The 12301-nt window shown below is 37.0% G+C and overlaps 1 protein-coding gene across 1 annotated transcript in view; it reads right to left on the bottom strand.

The window, feature by feature from the left end:
* The window catches only part of KIF6 (kinesin family member 6), a 179318-nt gene that overhangs the window by 20509 nt on the left and 146508 nt on the right, over window positions 1–12301 (bottom strand). The window contains exon 16 of the mRNA XM_075147924.1: window positions 10838–10888. Within this exon, the coding sequence (XP_075004025.1) occupies window positions 10838–10888 (51 nt within the window). The remainder of the gene's footprint in view (window positions 1–10837; window positions 10889–12301) is intronic.

A 12301-nucleotide genomic window follows, 5' to 3' on the forward strand; every position in this document is an offset into this window, starting at 1 on the left:
GAAAATTTTGCAAGAAACTCTCTGTGACCCTGAACTTTATACTCTCTGGGGTGCTCATATATTTCTCGACCTAAGTGTATCCTAGAAGTCAAACTCCTAGGGATTTATTGTCTTGTGCCTCAAATAACATTGTGCCCTGCCCTCCAGCTGTACTTTTGCAGTCAAAGATTTTCGTTTTTTTCACTGGGTAGTCTTGTGTTTATCTGCTAAAATTTATAGTCACTTGAAGTAACCAAATTTAGAATTGACTTCAGTATCCAGTTAATATTTTTACTGCTTTATTTATCAGCTCTGCAGCTTTTGGCAAACTCGGGCTTTAGTGCTTTCAAACTGAAGCATATGCTGTCATCTGTGTTTTTTAAAAAGAACTACCCATCCATTGTTATTCAGGATCAGCTTACAAGTTATTCTCCCCTTCTTCTTTCTTATTCCTCCCCTGGGCCATGTCAACTTATGTTTGTCACCGGGCACCACGTGTGTACCTTATACAAAAGTAAAGATGGGTATGCACAATGAAACTCAGGAGAAGACGAAAATAGTCTAATGTCTGGAAGAGTTTATATTGTGGGTTTTAGAGCAATTTACCCCTTATCCTAATGCAATAGATTTTAGTAAAAGGGTCCATCGGTATGCTGCTTTTTGTTGTATCATTGTATTATTTATTGTTTTACTGGCTTAATATTGGCTCAAACTAACTGGCTTCTAAAGCACACCTGGAAAGTGGAGCTATTTTTTCCACTCTCTGTGAGCTGGTTTGGCTAAATACAGACTTACACTTCAATTCCCGCAAGTTTCTTCTTTGAAACTAGGCATCTATGTATTTGCTCCTGAAAATACATGGCATGTGAAACAGAAGGCGTTGCCTTCATGTCAGCTGCACTCAAGCCATGAAAGTTTCTGAAACCATTGTGGCTAAAAGTTCTCTGTTGGTTTCCAAATATACAAGTACCATATACCGGGGGGAAAAAAAAACTGCTTCAAGTTTAATATGTTCCATACACGCCAGTTGATCTAGTGGAATAGTAACATAGCTGGATCTTAGTCAGGAAACCCCTCCTAACTCAGATTCTTGCCTACACTTAATAAATGCATTTTACCATTTGATTACATGAGATTATTGTTGCATCATTTGTTTTATTCATAATCTTCGATAAAACCACACCTGGTGTTTGAATGGTCTTTCTCTGCCTCCCAAGAAGGCGTTTGTAATCCATAAGTTTTGAGGCTTCATTAGCATTCAGTCCTACAACATCCAAGAGCTTTCATGAAAAAAAAAGTCTTTTTGCTAAATTTTGTCATGCTCTTCTTGAAAGAAAAGGATGGAAAATACTTCTGAAATTCGTTGCTTATCATGAAGCTCAGACATTAGGAATACACTGCCATCAATGTGCAGACTGCAGTTGCGATAAGACAGCACCATAACATTTATAAAGCCATGCCTGGTCAAGATAAGAACTTGACTGAGAACAATACAGCACAGCTTTACTGAGAATAAGAAATATCTAAGAGTGCTAAAGATGCAGTCACACTGAGTGTCACAGAGCATAGAAGAGATACTGAAGCTTAGTGCATCCATATTTCTTGCTGGGGATTCTCAGCTAAGCAGGTGTACAGTTCTCAGTTCTGAGAAGTACCAGCCTTCCTGTGCATGAGCAATATACATAGGCATACACAGTAAGTCCTGTGCTTACAGGTCACATTTAGGAATGCAATGCACACAGAAACTGTGGGATCAATTCAATAGGTCTAATGTTTTCTAAAAATAAGGGATGTTTTACTACATTCTGCGTAGAACTCTGGCTGTGGTTGTCAGCACAAACAATTGTGAAAATGCAAAAAAGCATTTATTTTGGACCGTGTACTGAATTTATAGCAATGTCATTTGAAATAATATTAAGGAAAAATAAGCATACATGTTTTGTACTTAACTGCTTCTGTTTCAGCTGTGTATAGGTATAGATGGGTTATGCAACTGATGTGGCACTTCAAGTTAGACAACAAAAGAGGTTTTGACCTTGATTCAAGAGGTGAATACTAACCAAACAAATGTATATGGCAGTATCAGCCTGAACAATTTTGATCTTTCTGCTACAAGGTATTAGTAAAAGACCTTTCATCTGCAAGAGAGAAGTAGAGGAGATGGAAAACAGAAAGGAAAAATACACCATTGTTGGTGAAATCAATATATTACGAGCATGGGGTTGTACCACACAGTGTTTAGTTTAACCCTTGCCCTAAATAAGACAAAAGGTGTTGGGCCTGAAGCACCTCTATCATGAATCTGATTTTTCTTCTGTGCAAATAGCAGAGAACATGTGCTAAGACCCCACCTCGGTTAAGTTTTGTTTCCACTCTCCCACCTGGCTACTCCATTAGCCCTCTAAAAGAGTTTTCCGAATGCTTTTCTAAATGTTGGTATGAGGTACGAGTTTCCCAGAAAATTTCTGAAGCCACAACCATAGGATTTCATGTCAGCAGGAATGTTATTCTTAAAGAAGATTCATTTTGATGTTGTTCAGTGTTCTGGCACAAGTGCTAGATCAGGGCCATACACAACTTGGACAGTTGTGGGGACCAGACTATGTTTTTGGGACCCTCTGTCCCTGCTGGCCACACTCATATCTCACACTGAGTGCCACACTTTTGCTGGTCCCCCCGCGCACATACCCATCGGCTGCAGCTGCAGAACAGCTAGGCTGTCTGTGCTGGGCTACCAACTCAAGAAGGTGCAAGAAGTATACAGGTATTTAGGCACTTCTCATAGCTCAGACAGCTCTTTCCTACGACCTATGAAGGAAAGGACATTGAGCTCAATGTTCTGGTAGCTGCCAGCTGAATTACACTGTACTGTATACTGAGAAGAGACAACCCGGACATATCCAGAAAGAATTACAACTTATCCACAAGATTCTTATCTGTAGAAGGATATCCAACCTCTGCACATTTGTAGGATATTATTAGTAACTACTTGTTCCAAGACATTATTTTCTTTGATCTTAAACATGCAAAAATTTCTGAGCAAAGTAGTAGTGAATTAATTTCTTCTAGCCATTTCAGCAAAACGTAAAATGGAAGAAGTTTTTCACCAGATTTGCAGCTTGCTCTGAAACACTGGATATCGCATTAGCCATGCTATTTCTCTTTCACACCTTGTTCTGTGCTTTACATAATCAGATGGAAATTCCTATTCTAGGTCTGACCTTTACCTTGAAAAAATCAAAGCAAATACAGATGTGAAAGAGCTCCATTTGTTGTTTACCATTCATTAGATTACAAGACTTTTATTTGTTACAAAGAGCTCTCATGGAGGGAACCTTGACTGATACAGATCTAGTCAAGCTGCCCAACACACCCACATGGCCAGAAGAAAGAAGTTTGCAGCACTTAAACTGTAAGCTACTTTTAGTTATCCCACTAGCTTTTTAGAGCCAATAGAGAGAGGCCACTCTGAGACATACTGAAACTAAAGCAAACAAGCTTAGGCCTACAATCAGTAGACTGTGTGCATAAAACCAAATTTATTTTTTGCTTACTCCACTTCAAGTCCTGTCTTAGAATTACAGAATCAGTCTGCTTGGAAGGGACCTTAGAAGGCTGTGTGGTCCAATCTACTGCTCTAAATTGGGTGAAAACTGAATCAGACTAGGTTTTCCAGACATGTCATGAAAAACTCCAAGGACAGAGATCCTGCAAACTTCTCTGAGGACCTTTTTCAACGTGTAACTATCCTCATAGCATCTTTTTCCTAATGTCTTAATTTTAAAAGACAAAATTAGAGAATTAAGAGCTTCACCTCCAGATTCTGTCTTGCTTACCTACTAGTCACCAGAAGGAGTCTCCAAATAATAATGCAATTCACACTGAACTTTTCAATATTTCAGAAGAAATACTTATTGCAAGAAAGCTTACAGAGACTGCAAGCTGTTCCAACAACAGTGAAATGCTAAAGTCAATGTCAGTAAAACTGAGAACTGGATAGCTGTGCTACAAGTTCATAACTCCAAATGAAAATATCACTAGATCCAAAGATGTCTTTGCTCTTTTTTGAGACCTGATAAGCTGAAGTGGAGTGGGTTTACATGGGAAGCTTAATAGGAACACAAGAGTAATCTCAGAATTTTCTGACAGTTCAGGAGAACATTTTTGCAAAGATTTCCAGTAAAGATGCAGTTCCTGAAGACACAATGAAAGAGAAAACTCATGGCTGCCACTATAATTTAGCATTGCACCTAGTAAAACCTACTAAAAAGAGAAAAAACATAGCAACAAATAAAACTACAAAACATCCAGAAAGACTGAAGAGAAACTTATGGAAAGAAAGGTCTGTGTGGGCTTGAGGCCTAAAGAGACAGGTTTAAGAAGTGTCTTCTTATTAGAATATACTCTTACAGTTTTAAACTTCATTCCTACATAATGCTGGGAAAAACCCAAAACATATTACCTAAGACGAAACTCCAAGTACTGCCACAAGGGAATCATTGCTGCTTGTCTAGCTGCTGCTTCAAATCTGTGGTTCTTTTTCCTGATTGTGATCTTCTTTACAGAAGAACTTGGTACATACAAAAATACAAAAGCTCTTCAAGAGCTCAGAGTTTTAGCCATATACTGTGCCAACTTGAAGCACAAAATAGCATGTGAAAACAAGAGAGTAAGTCTGTTATGGTATGTAACTTCACAGTTACCACAGGCTAAAGCCTATGCTTTTTTCTCCAAGACAAATCTGGAATAACTACGATGACTTAAATACACTGCAGTAACAAGAAGCTATAAAAATCCTCTCATAATATAATAAAGATCTACTCATAATATCCTGTATAACTACTTAAATATGTTTTCAGAATTAATTGTCCATCAGTATTTCAAGCATTCGCTTAAAAACTGATTTGGTAAATATTTCTAAAAGCACTTCATATGTTACAATAATTGCACAAAGCAAATTCACAAGTATCTTTATCTTTGTCAGAGTAAAAGCCTTATTTTAAAAAAGGCAAAGAGGCACTGTTTTCTGAATTTTCAGCCAGTTTTGCTATTGATATCTTTGTATTAGCAATAGTGAAAAATCATCATCCTTTTTAACAAGCACAAGCTTACCAGCTTTCTGTCAGTCTCAGAATTCAAAAAATAAACCGTAATGCAAAGTATTTCTGATCTTTTTCCTTTGAAATAGAGAGACTGAAGAAATGAAAGCCATCACTAAGAAGAGCGGCCTTGGTACCACTAGAGGTCACCCTAGGAATAAAATCAGTGCCCTGCATGCACAAGAGCAGCGAACTTTTACAAAAACACTTCTGTTGCTTGAGATTTCAAGCACGAATATATAGAAGAACATAACACACAGAAACATTGTGCATACCAAAACTGTGAATTTCTAAGAGAAATCTTTCCCTTATTCTGAGGCCATTGCAAACTACCTACACTGCTCTTTTTTTTTTTTTTTTTTGGCCAGGAGTAGCATATTTTACAGACTGGAAATACAGGAACCCATCTACATGGTTTTAGAGGAAGCATCTTTGGATGCCTAGCAGCACTGGGGACATGTTTCTTTATCTCTTGTAAAAAAAAAATCTTAAAATTCTGGACTTCAAACAGATTATTTCTCTATAGTGCTTTATTTAGCCCATATATAAGATACCATTTTTAGCACCAGGAATGATGGTCTTAAAACAGGCCATCTATTAATCTCCATGGACTGTGTTGGATTTGTGTGGGAAAACACAGACTGCCACTTTCCTCACTTCTGTCATTTTGTGATTGAAAACACTTGTGTCTCTTCATTTCATGGCTTTAGTACAGATCAAGACTCTCCTGCTTCGTATGAACAAAGTTAAAAGGCATCTCAGTTACAAGATGTAAAGCAGTGAAAGAAACTGAGGTAATTTTATTTAAATATGGATTTATTTAAATAAGAGATTAGCTCTGACGCAAACCAGCAGTTTGGAAGTGCTATGTGCTTTCCATTCACACAGATCACAGCAGATGAGTTCAAGACAGTTATTAATTATTAGCCTAATTAATGTTATATATGTCTGTAGGATGCTGCTATGGTTGCAGAGAGAACTATCATACACTTCCTAAACAAACCTTATATCCTCACCAGATACAAAACATGGTGGCCCAGCCTTTCTAGTGGCATGGGCTATACTGGAAGTGTTAAAGGTCAGGTTGGACGGGGCTTTCAGCAACCTGATGTCGTGAAAGATATCCCTGCCCATGGCAGGGGAGTTGGACTCAATGATCTTCAAAAGTCCCTTCCAACACAAACCATTCCATGATTCTATGATATCTCACTCTGGGAGCAGCAGTTCCCAATTCTACCTCTCCAGATATGCAAGAAATGCATCAGACAACATGTTTGCATCCCATCAGGTATAGGATATACGGTAGTGGCAGCTTCTCGGCGCACCACAAACTAGTGCATTGGAGGAATAGTTTCTTTGAAATTCTTTCCTAACACTGGCTGGATTATTCCTGCAGTAGTACCCTGATGCATTATACTGCACTGTCTGTCCCTGCTTTATTCTGGTACTAATCACGCTGTTCTTTCATTTCTCATCAAGGAAAGGTGAGGAAGCGGAATGAAACACACTATAAAGAAACACACAGCAGGCAGGAACAAGGGCATAAACAGATATTAATATCTTTAGAACAGGTATGTAACTTTGAAAATGTAGAAAAAGATGATGTAGACAAAGCTATAGAAGGAATGAAGATACAGAGAATATTCCCTGTTTTTGCTTAAAACAAATGTGTGTTACAAATCCAAATATAAAAATAACAGATGCCAAAATCCTTGATCTCAGGCATTTGCCACTCTAAATCAAATGCTGGTATGCATTTTGGGGGATTCAAATATATCTGTTATTTCTGACTCACCTAGTCATTTTATTTTTCATGAGGAATGGGCTTTTTCAAATGAAGTTTGCTCAAAAAAGAACTTGGGAACAGCTCTTTGAATAACAGCAGAAATATAAAATCTTATTTCTAAAAGCCAAGTTAAAAACCTGGGAAAAATTTTTTTTTTTTTTGATAAAATGTTGATAAAACTGGGCCTTAATGCTGAAATCCTTACAAAGGGTCCTTACAAAGAGTCATATTTGCCATCTTTACCCATGTTAGATTTTTTTTTCTTTTCAAATAGCTCTACAGAGACAATGGAGTGGGACAGAAAGAAAGAGATTAATTTGGTCCCCACAAACCTCCCCAGAAGCAGAAAGGGTTTGCAAACTCTTGATGTTTTCAGGAGAATCCCAAAAGAACTGACAGGTAGCTACCTGCCCAGATTTCAAAACTTACATAAAAAGAGAAGGGAGGCTCATAGAGAACAAGATGAATAAGAAAAATATTTGAAATGGAAAGCTGCAAACCTGCACTTCAACTGATAAAGTAACTGCAATTATCGATAATGAGGGGCATGCTGTGCTGAAGATGCTGCATCACTCTACCATTCATGTTAATTTAGAAAACACATCTCATACTGCACATAATGAATGACCCTTCTGTGTACGAAGCTTTGTCAAGATCTGTTTGAAGCTGACTGAACAGCCTGGGGGACTTGTAGATTTACTAAACATTTCTGCTGATATGGACAGATCAGCCAGGAGTATGTTCAAGGGTCCTCCCTAACTTCCAGAGCTGACCAGAGGCCTCTACACGAGATGTAGTTGAATAGGCAAAACTGTGCTAGCCTCAGTTCAGTTGCTTCGTGTTATGGAAAATTATTGTACAAAATATGCCTTTGCTAGCATGACTGCCTCCCCATGGAAGTATCTTCCCATTACAATATGTCATAGGATTTCCTCTGTCATCAGGCAGGTGCAATTTAGGATTCCGTCTTACCCCAGTGCTGACGAATATTATTACATAGCCTGATTGTCTGTAATCGTGTCCTACCAATGCAAAACTGGAATAAGATAATGAAGAATCAGGGTCTGTATTTTACTGAAATGCTAGTTGAAAGCATCTTAAGATAATGCTTCATTGGAATCATATAAAATATGTATTTTCCTTCTACAACCTTGCAAACCCCAGGGAAAGCTTTTGTTTCCACTCTTTTTTTCCTTCTTTTCCACCCAGAAGCATGCTGGTGACCCAATGTTTTTGCTCTGTCAGTACTTCAATAGCGTGCACACTATTTCATTTTAAATACTGCCTAAAAAATGCAGGTAAACATGCAAAAGGAATTTTAAATACTGCCTGAAAATGCAGTTAAGCATGTTACTTTGAAAGATCTTACTGAATAAAAGAAGTTATTTGCATAATAAAGTATTCTTACAATTAATAAAGGTGAAAGTCACACTGAGAGTGAATCCTTGCAATTTTACACAAAGTGTTCGGTGTTTCTGGTTGTGTACTGAAAAACATGGAGCACTCCTTTGCCTCCAGTGAAACCTCCCATCTCTTTGTGTCCTTTGTTAACACCGAGCATATGGTGTTTTAAAAGAGATAGCTAAGAACAATGGGATAAGTAGTAGAGTCGTCCTTCAATAAGAAATCCACATCTTGAGCATAGCCATGAGGGAAACAGATCTACACTGTTTAAAATCCAACTAGAATAGCTTTTTAAAGAGTTTTAACCATAAAATGCTTTAAGTTAAGAAAAAAAAAGGCAGCTGGAAGATGTTAACTTGGTTTCTAATTGAAACAATGGTGTGTTTTATTTCATGTTGGGATTTCAACAGACTCTTAATTAGACTTTTTACCATGCAGTTTTCATTTTAAAATATCTTGATGACATTCTGGTCATCAAGAAGATCCTGGGAGACTTGACACCTGTTACTCCTTGGAAGAACATTCATCCAAAAAGGCAGGCAGGCAAATAATACTCCCCAACTCATAGAATAAATATTAAGTTAAAATATCCACAGTATTTAAAAGAATAATGAAGGGGGAAAAAAAGTCTGGAAAATACTTTGTGCGGTCCAGACTTAGTGATGATTAGCAGACAGCAATGCTCAAAACAAAAGCCAAAAACACATGGGTTGCCTGCTACGTTGTGGAATACTAATAGAATATTTACAATGTGAATGTATAGCTGGTAAAGTCACTACTATGTCATTTCCTAAGGACATGAAAAAACTATGCTTTACCTATTTTATGAAAAGCAGCTTAGATAGTTATTGAAAACAGCGTTTGCAACAGAATTTTCTGTATAATAAGAAATCAGTATACAAGACCAGATGTTATCATGCAGATTGAAACATACAGTCAGAATACGTCACTTCATTTTTTCAAACACTGAATAAGGAATTCTCATAAACGGCATTGATATGATTCATCTTGATGTAACTTCCTAAAGTGGCATAAAATTAGTAAATAGTATTAAAATCTGGAATTAATTCAAGAAGGAATTCTATGTTATACTGAAGATATCACCTTTAGATTGAACTTCAGATACTAGAATAGAGTAGAATAGAACAGAACAGAACAGAACGTTCAGTTTGATGGGACCTACAATGATCATCTAGTCCAACTGCCTGATCACTTCAGGGATGACCAAGTTAAAGCATGTTATTAACGGCATTGTCCAAATGCTTCTTAAATGGCATTGACCACCTCTCTAGGAAGCCAGTTCCAGTGTTTGACCACCTTCTTGGTAAAGAAACATTTCCTAATATCAAGTCTGAACCTCCCCTGATGCAGCTTTGAACCACTCCCACACGTCCTGTCACTGGATACCAGGGAGAAGAGATCAGCAGCTCCTTCACTTCCCCTTCTCATACTGATCAAAATAAACTGAGTTTGACTCCTGGGCTTTATTGACATGGATATATATTAATTTTCAGTGCTGATTTTTAAATAAAAATAAAAAAGGATAAAGGTATAAAATAATAACATCATCAATGGAGCTTGAGATGCATAGCTAAATTAGAAACAGAAAGGGGAAACTATTTTGCTACTCTGCAGTAACTTATTTTCCTGACTTTTGGGAGAAGAGAAAGCCCCCAAATTTTCTATCTCTTATTAAGAAACAAATATTGTTTGCTGTGTTATGTATACATAGAAATAAAACCATCAACTGCAATCTGGTCTGAGTTAGCTCCATCTTTTATGTGAAGAAGGTCCATGAAGGCACATTTTAGGATTCTTTTATGGATCTAAGTGAGAGGGGCTTAAACTGTTATTGCCCCAGCAGTTTTCTGTCTCATTTTAGCTGAAGTTTACTGTCCCAAAAGTGGAATTCTCATATGAACACTCCTAGGCTGTTTCAGTACAAACTCAGTGGAGTCAGATTAAAGCATCTTAAACCAAATTTGGATGACTTTACACTTATGTGAACAACTTACATAGACACTTTTAGCTTCACAGCTGTGTCAACAGAAACTACAAGAAACAACTTCTCAACTTCTATAACTAGATGCGAAAGAAATGACCTGTATATGCCTTCAGTCTCTCTTGGAATGAAGAACATTAAAAAGGATGTTAGACAGGTTGTGGCAACATGGCTAGAAGCTCAGTTTCAGGACAAATCAATGTCTGTTAATGGGAATTCAAATTAGAGCCGTCAGAAAGGAAAAAAAAAAAAACCCAACTACAAATTAGGAGAGCTTAGATGTCTCTGTTCTTGTTTTGGTCTCGCTGAAAAGAAAGAAAGCCAATACCAAACCCCCAAACCTATAAGACTTTTGCATTATTTTTCTCACCACCCATAAAATCAGATGCCTTTTGAGCCAAATCTCTGGCAAAGTTCACAGAGTCCATATTCTTTATAGTATAGGCTATCGTAGAAATATTGTGGCAAAAACTGTCATAGAAAATACAACCTGCTCCACAAGCAGATTCAGCCCTGGGAGAGAGCTTGTTGCCCCCATTGTATCCTATTGTATCTGAAGCGTTTTACCTAGAGCAGCCCTCTGAATGTGCCTCTGGGTTATTTCTCCTTTCAGATGGTCTGTAAAAGACACAAAATGCAATTAGTTAGAATTCAAAATGTCAAAACCCAATGAAGTCATTACTTATTTCCCATCATTTGAAAACTCCTGTGCTGCTGGCCAATTTAAGGGGATTTTTTGTGATCCACAAGGACACAAGTAGTTTTCTGAGCTCTCTCCTTCTTGCTAATGTAAGTAAACAAGTAGGCACGATTTGGCTTTACATATCCTCGGATTTAACTTTATCCAGTAAGAAAGACTGAAAATGAAGGTATTTACTGTCAAGCACTTTCACAGGATAATGATCTCCTGCTGCTAGATACAAAAGAAGTCCAAGTGAGGCTAGAAGACATACAAAATTCCAAGTATTTGTTCAAACAGACTCATACGCGCTAGCAGTGGAAATGAGATATTAGGTCATCTAGTCCACCTTTTTGCCAGTGAAGAATTGGTTCCCTACAGTCCATTTTTTCCTGTTCATCTAGCTCAGTTTTAAATATCCCATGCGCTAGAGCTTCTGCAAGTTCTACTACTCAACAGAACTCACTGTGTAGATGTCATTGATCTTCGATCGAAATTTTTCTTTAATTTCATTATCTCATTATTCCTAGTTAGGCTCCCATGCTCCATATAATTCACCTTTACCCTTCTTTTATTAATTTCCTCCTTGATCTATGACACTGTTCCAGTTCACCAATTATTTCAAACGATAATTAGATTACCACATGGGAAGCCATTATTCATAGATATTAATGGAACCAATAAAGAAAAACATAACCCTAAATATGCAATTTCAGCAGTATATGTGTTCTGAGGGAGGATGGGATTATGTTTTTCAAGTTTTTAAATTAGAACGATTTCTAAGCAGAGACTTATTCGTAATCTTTACTAAGCTATACATCTGGATACCAAGGAAAGAAGAAAAAAAATCCATACTGGATTCACTTTTTTCCCCCAGACCTGTGATTATATATATTATATTAACATGCATTCTGAATTAAATATATCCTTTTGCTTACAAGTGAAGACTTATAGAGTAAGCTAATCAGAGCAAATTAAGTCATTAAAAGCTGCCAAATGCTTAACTGGAGAATGTGAAAAACCATTTAAATTCACAGTTCATGAGAATTAGACTGTTCTATGAGCACCAAAGAACCATGAAAAATTAAACTTCTTTGGGAATTACGAGAATAATTTTTAAGTATTTAGTAGCATTGTAGAATAGGTATTATATGCAATACATAGCAGTATAACAGCCAAGTTATGTTGTTTTGAATGTTTTTAGAAAACAAAACACCAAAACAAAACACCCTATCTACTCCTTGTCCATAAAATAGATATTGCAGATTCATATTTTTCTGCACAGGAAGTTTTTTTTTTTTTTTCAATTATTTCTATTTAAACCAATGAATTCTTCTGTACTTGAAGTTATC

Source organism: Calonectris borealis, chromosome 3 (genome assembly GCF_964195595.1).
Source record: "Calonectris borealis chromosome 3, bCalBor7.hap1.2, whole genome shotgun sequence".
Lineage (NCBI taxonomy): Eukaryota > Metazoa > Chordata > Aves > Procellariiformes > Procellariidae > Calonectris > Calonectris borealis.